The sequence below is a fragment of the Echiichthys vipera genome (genome assembly GCF_963691815.1).
Source record: "Echiichthys vipera genome assembly, chromosome: 5".
Classification (NCBI taxonomy): Eukaryota; Metazoa; Chordata; class Actinopteri; order Perciformes; family Trachinidae; genus Echiichthys; species Echiichthys vipera.
In genome coordinates, this window is record NC_139830.1 from 21,158,723 (window position 1) to 21,172,175 (window position 13,453).

General features: G+C 41.2%; 1 protein-coding gene across 1 annotated transcript in view; it reads right to left on the bottom strand.

The window, feature by feature from the left end:
• Window positions 1–3,638: 3,638 nt before the first annotated feature.
• Window positions 3,639–13,453, bottom strand: part of pitpnm3 (PITPNM family member 3) — a gene marked incomplete at its 3' end in the record, with an annotated part of 92,112 nt that continues 82,297 nt past the window's right edge. Inside the window, exons 11-19 of the mRNA XM_083914064.1 lie at window positions 11,966–12,166; window positions 11,660–11,808; window positions 8,933–9,049; window positions 5,387–5,503; window positions 5,134–5,282; window positions 4,795–4,944; window positions 4,419–4,602; window positions 4,096–4,224; window positions 3,639–3,977 (exon numbers count right to left, since the gene is read on the bottom strand). Coding sequence (XP_083770190.1) covers window positions 3,639–3,977; window positions 4,096–4,224; window positions 4,419–4,602; window positions 4,795–4,944; window positions 5,134–5,282; window positions 5,387–5,503; window positions 8,933–9,049; window positions 11,660–11,808; window positions 11,966–12,166 — 1,535 coding nt within the window. The remainder of the gene's footprint in view (window positions 3,978–4,095; window positions 4,225–4,418; window positions 4,603–4,794; window positions 4,945–5,133; window positions 5,283–5,386; window positions 5,504–8,932; window positions 9,050–11,659; window positions 11,809–11,965; window positions 12,167–13,453) is intronic.

Below are 13,453 nucleotides of genomic sequence, written 5' to 3' on the forward strand. Positions count from 1 at the left end.
AAATATTTCACTCCTCCAGTGTATGAAGAGATATATCATTATGTGTTATACGGACTTTATTTTTGTGTATACAGTGATGGGAATTATCATTTTGTTGCTTGGGTAACAATGTTTCAGTACTAACAATCTGATACGAAAGGAAGTATTTCAGTATTGTTTCTACAATATTATACAATAACCAATAATAATAATCAGTGCACTGCAATTACAGGGGCGGCACTACACAGAGTCATACATACTGAGTAGTAATCACATAGCTAATTACTGGACCACCTGTGGTGTACAGGCGGTGAAAGAAACACACAAGACAGTTCCTTCTGGCAGGTCCCACTCTACTATGCAGGTTTTCAGTTAAACCAAGAGGCCCTAAGAACTCGAAGAAGCTCTTTTCCTTTTTAAAACATACTGTATATAGAAGCCTCGACCAAATAATCCTCCGACAAACTGCTTCAATCCAAACCTATGAAATACACACTCAGTTCTGAAAAGCTGGCAGTCGTGAGCCGCAGCAAGAACATGCAGGTATATGGCCTCCCTGCGTCCTCTGATTCATCTGCAGACGTATGTACTTACATAGCTGTCCTCATGTTCACAGTCATTACAACTCTACAACTAATTCCTAGACACTCACTCACGCACGTGCACACATATATGGTATCTAAAACATGTCAGTGCAAAATATCAACTAGATAAAATGCACTTTATCATGAAGTAACAGTAAAACTCAATACTTTGGTCGAACAAATCAAATCATTTTGTATCTCTACCCAACATCAAATACAATTTAAGGCAAAAAAATCAACAAGTCAAACAACAAAAGGTTCAAAAACATACATTGAAAATATTTCTATTTACAATATTTCCTCATAGAAAAATAGGTTTGACTTGCACAGAGTTTTAAACATGGCCACAGTAAGACTCCATTAAACCCAGAGTGCACAAGACTGCATCAGATTTAATCACAAATCCATTGCATCTGTAGTAAATAACAATAGATACAAGGGCATCCAGGTGGAATTCCAACTGGCATGGCGGGTATTCTAAATTATCCTGCAAGCTACTGCAACTACCAAGCAACTAAACTAGCAAATTATGATAATTACATAATTTTAGACATGTAGATAAACAAGTTCTGATCACTTTTTACATCTGTGTCTATCAATCTATAAACATTTTTTGGTCAAATCAACAGTTTCCTACAAACTATTTGTGTTGCATCCTCGAGCAGTTACAGTAATCACCAGGCAGCGACAGTGCACGATCTGCAGGGAAAACTAAAACAGTATAGTACAGTACAATAAATACAAATACAACTTTGTTTCTGAAGCAAGTGTGCTTCGATAGTGCAAATGCGACCTCAGAGCTGCAAACAATCCGGTCGGAGGCGGCCGTCAAAAGGCTCGCTCTGCCAGACTAGTTGAGGGGATGGAAAGGGTAAGCCACAATAAGGGGGAGATATCTTACAGTGGGAGTGAAATGGAGGCAGAAGCAGCCATTTCGGCGAGGTTGACTCACTGGGGCTCATGATCGCAGAGTTCGGTACAGATTGAACCTAAATGTCACAGTGCTTCTGTGTCCAGAGGCCCACACAAATAAGATGAGTGTTGAGTATTTACATGGGTGGAGGGTTAATGCAGGAGTCAGTCAACATGTCAGCACAGCAGTCTGAATGATTCTGGTAATCTGTTGACAAGTCCCAACAAGTTCAAAGTCACCGCCATCTTCACATTTTGTCATCCTCCCAAGTGTGTGCATGTGCGCATGAATATATGTGTATATCTACTATCTGAAGTACATTCTTTCGATTTTACAATTACAGTAAACACAATTTTAGCTTGACACGGGCATATACAAAAATCATTGCCTCCTGGCAACTGCATAAAATTTCAGGCACAAAGTCAAAGTGACAAAATCCACCGAGCAGGTCACAAAAAAGGGCCGAACATGTCGCTGAGAGCCAGGCAGCAGGTAAAGCTGAGCTGCAAGGGATACCAGCCATCCAATGTGCATGTACAGTAGGTAGAGGTGAAACTGTCAAATGAGAGAGAAAATATTAGTGAAATCGTTCGATTCAAGGAAAGGTTAATAGATTGATTAGTGTTTGTATGGTCTGTATCAGCATATTTGTTCCTACAGGCTCTCAAGGTGACACATCTCTAATTTCCATGATTGCACAGACAATATTTCCAAATCTAGAAATGAATGGATGTCAAGCATGACAGGACATTGCAGTTGTAGCTCATCAGTACTTGTATAATCAAAATCATGGGAGAATTTACATAGGGTCCACCCAGGGAGCTGATGCTAATAATAGCATCTCTACTCTATAGGTTGCCACGGTATTTTTTTCCCTTCTCTCTTTTGTGCTCTTCGACTTCACTTTATTTATAAAAAATTAGTAATGCCTCGTTGACTTAAAGTGTAAAGACTGTAATGTATCAGGTACATCAAAGAACATAATCTAATCCAGGTGGATCTTTATTGACTTCACTCTTAAGTAGTAAACAAAATCAATCTGTGTTTGCGTCAAAGCTTTGCGGCGCCTCAAGCTCTTAAAGGTTTGACAGACAACGCGGTGAAATAAAAGGTGAAAGGCTGGCGGGAAGCAAGAAACTATAAAAATACATCTTCCCTGGTGATGCAGCAATCCAAAGAGATTTTGGCCATCTTTAGCGCTTTGATGCTCTTAGCTCACATCTGATCATAGGCTGTCTGAGAAAGCCTGCGCTTGATCAGAACAGGATGTGAAGATGTTTGTTTTGCACAACATATGACCTTTGTTTTCCATTGTTCAACAGGGGCACAGTCAACTATCACCACTTCATTTGATGTTTGCCCATTTTTGTCCTCTGTGTTGTTTGGTTTTAATGAAATTTGTGCAAGTGATGTATGTCAATGTTCTGCTCTGGCATCTAAAATTAAGGGGCCCAACACTGACTTTTTTTAGTCTGTGAAAACAGTCACATAATGTATTCTGTGGCTCTTTAGGAAGCTTCTGTCTCTTATTTCCCCCCAATGTCTGAGTGCAATAATAATCTCGCCTATTGGCACGATTAAAATCCTGTTCATTTCTCTGTATATAATGCACACTAACTTGCAAACAACTCAACAGTTTTTCACAATTCTATATAATGTGCCTTATTGCTCCATTTTCAGAATTTGTTGATTCTGCGATACACCCTTCTATGCCACAAGTCCAGAAGGGCAAGAAACAAGTTATCAGATGGGATATAAACAAGTTAGGGGCAAACAAATTAGCCAGATTATCTTAACTACTGAAAATGAAAGCAAGCACACCTTAAATGTCAGAAATAATTCCTCATTGAACAAAAACTGTTCATACGCAAGATTGACAATGAATCAAGAACTAAGTCTGAAAGGAACTTGATCTTTAAACTGTGATGTTTAAAACAAACATTTCGGGTAACTTTTTTTTAATAATAATATATATGTTTTTTTGAATGGTCTGACTGCCTCTGTGTTTACTGCTTGGGTAGTACAGAGGTATTCTTCCTGATAAGAAGGTGCCCTCTTTAAACTAAACACATTTAAACAAAATATCTCACATTGGCCCCGGACAGTAAGACCCCTTTGTTTTCCTCTTCTATCCTCCAGCAGTCCTTCATTTTTTTTTGACGTCAGGGAGTGGTGTCTCCACGATGCATGGAGGGCCGTCCCCATACGCCTTGTCCGCCTCCTACTCCTCCCACTCCTCCTGCTCCTCCCCCATGGTCCTTATCTGACTCCGGCTGGCTCTGGGCTCGCTCAGGCTTGGGGTTTGGTGTGCACGGCGGGTCAGGCTGTTGCACTGACATGGTCCTGCGCAGGTGAGTGCGCTTACACAAGAAGTCAGGCTTTGCTGAGAGACCAAATGAGCCCTTCCTCAGGACCATACGAACAGAGGAGGATTTCTTGGGTCTTGCTCTGTGCCCAAACTGAAGGGTGGAGAGGTGTGCTGCATAGCCCTCGCTCAGGAACTACATATACCACACAGAGAAAAGGTTAGAAGAAAAGCAGAATAAATAAGAAATGAGAAAAAAATAATGCCACAAAATGCTATTAAAAGAGTAAAAAGACAAGTAAAAATTGAACTACCTGACACTGATTTTGATACTTCTTCGAAGGTCTACCAACAATATAAATCTGTGAGGGGCAAAGACCGAGCATGTTGTATACAGAGATGTCCTTCATGGAGCCATAAGCAGAGTTGATCTTAATGTGACACTGGTGAGAGGGAGAATACTCAGTCAGACGTGTGTGTGGCATTTCAATGCGGCACAACCCAAGGCTACAACACTCTAAGCTCGCAAATGAGTTATGCGGAGTACAGAAATTGAGATCAAACAAAATGTTTCACATGCTTTGAAAGATTAAATGCAGAGTAAATGTCACCACAATAGTTTATCTCAGAAATTTACCTCCTGTATTAGATTCCTGAGGAAGATGGTCTTTTGTCGTAGGGGATCGTGGACCAGACCTTCAGAAAAGAAGATCATCCCGTGGGGGAAATTGTGCTGCGAGAGCCAGGATACCACCCGCTGCTTTTGCATATCAGGGCGGCCTGTGATGTAGATAATCAGATATCCCAGGTCCTGCCAATGCCTGCGTGTGAATACATAACATCAAACACACTTCAGTCTTTCACTTGCTTTAATGCTTAAAGTGTCTTAAAGTGTGCACACAATCATAGACACTTTCTAAACCTTTTTCTCCAACTTTAAAGAGACTGACTTTCATTCCGAAACACACACAAGCACTCACGCCCGCAAACATTGGGAGGTTGTCACCAGTTACCTGACAACATCGACGGCTCCAGGGCGGACCTTGGGGTCACTGCCCATGATTGACACACTGGCAGCAAAAGAGCCGTCGATGCTGAAGACCACGCACTCCATGCTGCGGGGTAACACAGTCAGGTAGGCCTCCGCACTTGTTTGATCGCCCCTTTGGATAGAAAATAAGAGAGGAACTGAATTCCCTACACACGGTTGTTACTCCCTTCAAGGTTCTCTATCATATGTGTGCCCTGTATCACACAATACTGAAATACTGTAGGTCAGAAACATGGGATTTATCACCTATTATCTTATTATTTGATAATGCAGCACTGTAAGACGCTACATGGAGGCTTACTTGACCACCATTTTAATCGGATAGACTCCCAGGCCAAGCTTCTTGCTCTTGGGTATGGTATATGTGACTCTGCCGCTGCTGTTGGTCACGTCTGTGTCAAAGTGCACCCAGCGGCCAGACTGAGGTTGTGTCATTAGCAGGATGTCCACCTATAAGAGGGGCAGGGTGGGTCAACAGGTTGGAGGTTAATCTATGTTTTTCATACACAAATATATATATATCTGTTGTAACCAATCATGTTGCTTCTTTTCACCTTTTCTCCGGTCAGGGTGACCATGTCCAAGGGGCCGTACATGAAGCGACCGACCAGAGTTTGAGGGCCGTCTTCGGTGGCAATGACATCATTCACCCTGTGGTTGGCAGTGACGTTCTACAGTTAATAACAAGAGGGAGGGCAAAAGACAGCTTAGTCGGGACACTCAAGTCAAGGGTGTGTGAGAGGAGTTGGAGAAGCTCTGAAAAAGCTGCTAAGTGGAGCATAAATTGAGATTATTTTGAGCCAGATACACATTTGATGGAAATGAACACATATCTAAAGCACCTACAATCAATATTTTACTATTAACAATACATTTAATTAATGATGTGCAACGGGTGCCTTCTACTGATACAACCCATAGAAAATTATCACCACACTGAAGTTCCTCTGGGCTCTAGAGAACAAAACATTTCCTCTCAACTTTCTCATCAGCATTGTTTTTACTTATTCAGTGAAAAAAACCCTGAATATACTGGAGAGTTTAGCAGCTAAAAAGCCACATATATAACCCCTGAGTTGGTGGAGAGAAAAACAGTGAACAAATATTGGAATAACATGAGTCAGATTGCCAGAATCACGACTCCTAATGCTAATGTTGCTCCATTGCCAGTGTTTCTTATTCAACATTCAGCAAGTGTTCCCTGCTTTGGTGTGTTACATTTCCAGATTACAATGCCAAGCCAGATGCCTCTGAGGTGGGACCTTCCAGAAAAGAGTGTTACCTCTATATTAAGCTTCTTGTTCTTTTCTCCTTACTCCACCATTCAGGGTGAGTCTAGGTGAGCCGGCAGAGAAGCACTAATCCTTAATTATCTTCTTGCTGAGATGGTTGCATTTTAATAACATATTATAAGCACACTCATTTGTAATTCTCACACTCTTTTGTGGGCTACCTTAACAGAAATTTAAGTTATCCTACCGACTTCACTGTCATTTCTGTAACCTTTACTTTATCCTGGAGCATTTAGCTTGACACACGTTCTCTTTTTCAACACCCTGCTTTTCTCCCAGTTAGACAACTACATAGAAATGGGGTTCTTGCCCTGTAGATAGTGTGAGCAAGATAATATTTCCTCCACAAGCTTTTGCAGGATTTATATATGAACGATTTTTTTTTAAAAGAGTCACAGCTTATATTAACATACTATAACTGAAGTACAACTTCATGAATAAATAAAAGCAACAGCAATAATGCAGTTTTTTGATTGCATCTTTGTTTGCTGCAGTGATTTTATCAGGAGTGACAGCCTGCGATTACATTTTGTTTACTTGGAAATACTGTGCACTGCGGTCATATTTTACTGATCCAACAGAAATGATAATTGCATTTGCTAAGGTGTTGAATTTAAAGGGGTTTACATCTAACAAGGAAGTTCAACATTTCAAGGTGTTATCCTGCATTAGCTTTGTCAACAATGTACTGTTTGCCAGCACCAGGACTAAGTTACTGATCCAGTGATGGAAAGCATGCTGAGTAAGCAAACCTTATGCACCTGGGCATTGGATACATAAAACATCAAAGCTATTGTGTTACTCGAGGAGGCCTGACAGTGTTTACTATCTAGTTAAAGGCTGAATTATGTAGAATCTTCATTAAAAGCTATATATATTTTTTTTAAATAATACACACATGGGGCACTTGAAGGGGTACAGAATGAAACTATTGCTTTCCCATGGAAAATATACTTAGTCTAAATCAATATTTTAAACATTTTGGATGGGTTTGACAATGACTTTCTGTCATGTTCTGTTTACATTGTACCAGCCAATAGCGACCGGCATTGCGGGTTGCCAGGGTTGTCTTTTGTTCAGGGCAGCTACTCTAGGCTGGCACTAGGTGGAATGGAGTTTGCCAATCCTGCAGCTGCTTCGGAGCCTCAGCAGAGAGGGCGTTATTTGTCCTTGCAGCTGAGCTAAGATGGGCAAAAATGAGAGTCAATATAGGCCCAGCATTCACTCGATTGACTGAGATAAAGGAGTTCAACGTCATTAAAACTCCAGCCAAAATGGCTACGTTTCTCCTTGATCGGTAAGCTAACAACGGTAACGGTAACTGTCAGTCAAACTCCTCTGCAATACTTGTTTTTATGGTGCAATTTGCTGGACTTTGCAGACTCCGGTCTCCTGTATGGGCCCGGTCTGACAAACATGGCTACCCGACTGCTGGAATTATTTTACCCTATGATCTTGAGACACTAGATGTCGGTATACTGCTCATTCTTCAAATTCAACCTTTAAATTTCCTGAATACAGTTCACTAGGTAATCTGCGCAGTCATATGTGAAAACTGCATGCGCCTCAGTATCCCCATCCCCTCACAAACAAGGTGTGAAAGAGGAGAGTTAGAGTCAGACCCCCTTCTGGGAAAGAGCAGCATGTACAAAAGACAACAACCACACTAGTGGTCACGCCACAGCTGTGACAACACCTTTTACTGAGTAGCGGGAGATCAGAAATAGATGCCAAGTCTCTTCAAATAGTATCAGTCTGCAGGAGATGAGCTGACTGTGCCCAAATTGAACTATTTCAGAACTGCTTTTCTGCTCAACTCTTACATGTGAAACACATCACTTGGCCAAGGTGAGGCATGAACAACACGACACTTAGAAAAGAAAACCTTCACAGACTCAAATATAGATGTTTCCATGGTACTCTGGTTATGTTGTTCTATTTATAGCCCCACGAAGCAAGCAGTCACTAAATTCTCGTCTTTAGAAAATAGCAGCTAAAAGGAGCTCTCAGCGGATGGCAATATAACCTTGATTGTTCTACTCTGCAGGGCTCAGAAGAATCAAGTAACTGTGCACGTCTGCCTGCTTCACTGCTTCAAGGTGAACGTGTGGGCGTATTTAAAGAAATTTCAGGTCACAGACCAAATGCACAGCCCACAGTGGAGGGTGACACGGTACTGCCCCGACCCGATCACGCAAAAAAATCCTTTCCTGTCCCAATCCCAAAAGGATGACTGTCCCTTCACATTCCTGTGTTGTGTTTTGAGGGGGGTAGAACTGCATATTATCAAAACCTGACCTATAATAAAAATCCTGCTCCTGTTAACTTTTCTTCCTGTCACGTCCCAATCACGTGATAGATAGTGAAAATTATTTCCATCCTACAAGAATCCCACAGGAATCCTGTAACCCCCAGGATTCCTGAAGAAAAAGTCAGCATCATAGCACTAAAGCACGACAATGTCAGCAGCGAGCGTGAACTGTAGTTATAGTTTGAGTCAATGCAAGGCCATTGCGTCAGAAGGATAGTATCTGCATAGTGCGTGCATGTTTGTGTGGGTGGATGTATTTCTAAGAATGAGAGGCACCTCAGAGACAATATTCCAGCTATTTAATATCTGGTGTCCAGGCCAAAGTGCTTTGATAAATTATTCATGAATTCGTTCACATAAAGTTTGAATATGAGCTTACCTAAATATCCATAAATTCACATTTCTGCTAGCACAGCAAACGAGGGGTGGGGGGTACGGTGGGGTGGGGTAGGGGGGGTTTCATTTATACAAAATAAACCAATCAAATAATTCCTTACCCTTAGTTTGACATGTGTCCTTCTCCTGAGCCACTTTTCTCGTGGGCTGGAGGGAGAGAATGGAGCAGAGCCCAAATTATCCGCTTCCTGGGTCTTTACAGAGTCACATCGCATGAGCTGTCAATAAACACATGCATCACACAAGAAATTTGAAATCATACCCCCAAACAGTAATAACGCTTGAGAAGGGTGGCTGGTGGCTGAGTGGTTAGGGCAGTCGCCCCGTGTAAAGAGGCTGAAGGTCCTCGAGGCAGCGGCTGCAGGTTCAACTCCGACCTTTGGCCCTTTGCTGCATGTCTCCCCCTCTCTCTCACCCCATTTCCTGTCTGTCCTATATAATAAAAGGCTTGAAAACTGCCCAAAAAATAATCTTAAAAAAGAAGTAATAACTCTTGACGCCCGTCATCACTTTCTGCACATTGACATGGTGAAAAAATCTAACATCATAATAATAACATGTAAGGATTTGCATCTGAAGCCGTGAAATTAAATCTGGAGTTGTGTTTAGGTTGTAATGGAAAGATTTTGTGACAAGAGCAGCACTGACACAGATTGGGGCCAAGGGTTTGCTGGGACTGGAATAAAATGACTGTGCAGTACTTGAAAGAATCCATGCATATCATTTCTGACTCTTGAACACAGAGAGCCCCCTTCTTTCATACAACTTGAAAGACATTCTCTTACTGAGCTTGGACTGTGAGAAAAGTCAATGATTAGTATTTAACAAATTATTTTCTGCGCAGCCCCTTAAATTTCATGACAATGCGTTAATATGAAACAGCATTGAGTGGAGCTGAAAATCCCTGAACCAAAATAATGATCTTGGAGTTTATTAGCTTCCTAATGACAGCCACAGCACTTCTTTTTCCATATGTTCTCTCCTTATTCCCCTCACGTTTTCTCACAAAGATACTGCAGCAGACAGTAGCAGGGTGGGGAACATTTTTTTTCCCTTTTTTTTCTCTGGGAGCTCTGCTTTCTAATCATCTAATTCAAAGACTGACAGTTTTTCCAGGGGCTTTTTAACAGCATATGACGTGATACACTTGTCTTATAATGTATTATTTTTGTCCTGCTGTTTGTCAATGTCTGAGGATTTAGAAAACATGCTTGTTATTAACACAGACACAGTGTACACACTCCAAATTAATATAATTACATAATATATTCATGAACGGCTCAGTAGGTAGAAACAAGGCCATCCACCACGATGAAATGTTTTTTAAAAAAAACACCTGTTAACTCGTAGACTAGGAATAAATCATTATGTTGTATCATGTTGTTTGTGCAGAACTGTAGAGCCACAGGTCGTGACTCTACTGACTCGTACTGAAAGACGTCTTGAAACAACTTCACACAATATGTATGGTTAAAATGTTTGGGTTTCTTATTACTGGCTCTGTCCACAGTTAGATACCATAAAGAGGAATTGACGACATCAATGGCTCACGGCCAGACTTTTGGTTACATGTTCAAGGTGTCATATGTGCAGAAGGAGCCCTTGAACAGCTAAGCAGTATTGTCTATGCTGCATTGTTTCTGAAGCAAAAAGGCATTATTCAATGGAAACAATAAAATCATGATACCTTAGACCAAGTACAACCCGAAAAGTCATAGAGGAAGCAGCATTCACTACATGACATATACTGTATTTCAAAGCCCCTGAACACCCACTCAGGTGTTTTCAGTTATTCTGGCTGATTAGACCTCTGCTTAGATTGAAGGTGGGTGGGGCTTTGATGAGGATTTGATGGGAATTTATGAGGTCATAAATGTTCATCTACCACTAAGAGTGATAAAGGTGTACTTTGTCCCGCCTTAACAGGTGAAACACTGTGTGGTTGTGTCACAGTAGACACAACCACACAGTCCTGAGAAGAGGTCTAATCAACTAGTTAACTGAAAACACCTGTGTGTGTATTGAGGGGCTTCAAGGAACCAGGTTCGGGGGGAACAAAGGGATTTGCATTGGCTTGGACTTTTCTTGAAGTCACAATTTGGTTCTGGTCATACTAAAATGGGATCCCAAGGGTCAATCCTAAAATCCTTTTTTATTAAATTCCAATATGCTGCCATTGACTGACTGGCTTGTTGATTCTGGCAACTGTGCTGCAAGAAATACAAACACAAGTTTCAAAAACTGAACCACTTCACATTAAAGCAACATAATATAGACTATAGTGTTTTCAACTTAATGTATCCGTACAGTAACTGCACTTTCTACCTTCTGCTGTACAACTTTCTTGTTTGTTATGATATACAGTATCATACAGCTTAAAACATGACCTGACTTGGAACAGACCACCAGTGGTTCATCAAAGAAGACATGGTCTATATGCAAAGGCTTATATGCATAGGCTTAAACAAGAGATTATTTTGTCACTTTGTTTCATCTACTCCCTGAACAATGTGCCTAGAGAACCTCTCTACATTAGATTTGAAAAGTTCAGTCTTATACTAGCCAGGAATTTCAGAGACTGTGATACACACAATTACTACATTCCTGGCCTTTGTCTTCATTCTGAAAAGGTCTTTAGATGATGCTAGTTGCTTACTGTTGTTTAGAATAAATCATGCTAATTATGCGCAGATAAAGTCTTAAATGGTTTTTAGTATGCAAATTAAATATATTTTAAGTATTTTTTAATTACTGAGACAATACTTTTCCAAATCTGAGACAATTTCTGGGGGGAAAAAAACAATAGGCTGTCAATAAGGCTTTCCCACCTGCCGGAGAACGAAGGCCGCTACATCAGTGGACTCCCAGTAGGAGGCATGGAAAAGGTGAGGCAGAGCCACTGTTGGGAAGGCAGTCAGCACGTCAGGGCAGTACAAAGCATAATCCAGCCTCTTGGAGCCCCACCAGCTACTGGAAACTGAAACGCAAACACATACACAAACATAGACAACATGTGGAAATCTGAGGTCAATTCAAGAGCTGTGACACCTCATGAACCTGAAGTCATCTGCAGGAGATAATTAGAGAAATGAGACAGTGTAGCTTCTCAGCCTCTCTCCTACCCTCCCACTCACTGTTAGAAATGGTATTTCCCAGCTGGCCCATGGAGCAAATCGACATTTCACTTTCCACACTGGTAACGCTGGCTCTACGACCTCCCTCTTCTCCTCCTCCTCCTCCTTCAATCTTCGTCTCGGAGAACATCTGTAAAGCAGGACCTCCAGGAGTTTGCTCCCCTTCCAAAAACACATTTGAGTGGCCTTGGATACTCTCCGCTAGGGAGGGTAAAAAGAGGAGCGGAAGAGAAAAGACAAGGACAAAATAGAGAGGGAAGAGGAAAGGAAATGCTTTGATCACACAACAATTGACTAGCCTCAATCTTTAAATCAATGCTGTTATTTTGCCTAATAAGAGCCTCTTGCTGCGTATCGACTTGCTTTGTGTTTTATCACGGAAAACCAAAGACCAGCACTAGTACAATGGCAGACTGCTTCTACTTTCCATGGGGTTCAATCTAATTGTATTGACTTTGGAAGTCTCAAGTCTCGGCTCCCGCTGACTACTAGAAATATTCTATCTGTTCTTCTCTCCCGCCGGCACGTCTCTGCACAGATCTTTCCTATTTGTTTTATGATAATACTATATAATAGGAAAATTAAAGTTTTCCCGGGAGACCTGGTTTCACCAAACATCATGGATCTACTTTCTATTCCCTTTGGCACAGATCTGTGCACAGATCTGTGCCAAAGGGTTAAGAAAGTAGATCCAAGAAGCAGCATATTTCATCAATAATTTAATCGTTAGATAGTCAAGTGTGTAGCAGTTCGGTTCAATAGCACATCTATCTTAAACCCCATAATACATCCTGGGGACAATAGGGGACTCACACTGAATGTAATATATCTTCCACCAAACAGCAACACCTAACATAGCTGAATAACAGGAAGCTGAACAACCCATCTTTTTCTTTTGAGAAACACTCCCACACTGTTTTCCTTTTCTTACCTGTATTATGAAACTCAGAATGTTTCCAGCTCGACTATGGAGAGTACTCCTTATCTTGTTATCCAGGCCTGTAAGTTGCTGTGGATCTATTATGACACTGGAAATGGCTTGACTCACGTCTGAATAAGCCTCCACTCCACTGCTGCGTGTGCTTTAGATGACATGTTGACCTCTATGACAACCTATAAACCATTCTAATTTATATATTTGTATGTGTTTCACAAGCCAAGACTAACAGATGACCTCACTTCTGCATCATGTCATTTACTTGCTCCCATTGACTGTAATATGTATCAATGCAAATGTTAACCTGAACACATTGTGACCTTGCTGCAAAATCTTTACATGACTTTCACTCACACTATACACAAGCATTAGCAAGATGTTTACTCCACTCAGTGCATGTACCTGCCTGTAATCAGTTTCTTTAACTGGGGATGAGCTTGTAGGTGCTTTAAATTATCACCCAGAATAGCAAGTTATTGGCAGACTAACCCTTTCTACTCTGCCTGCTGGAATGGTGATAAATAAACTGTCAGAGGCAGCCACATGTTGCA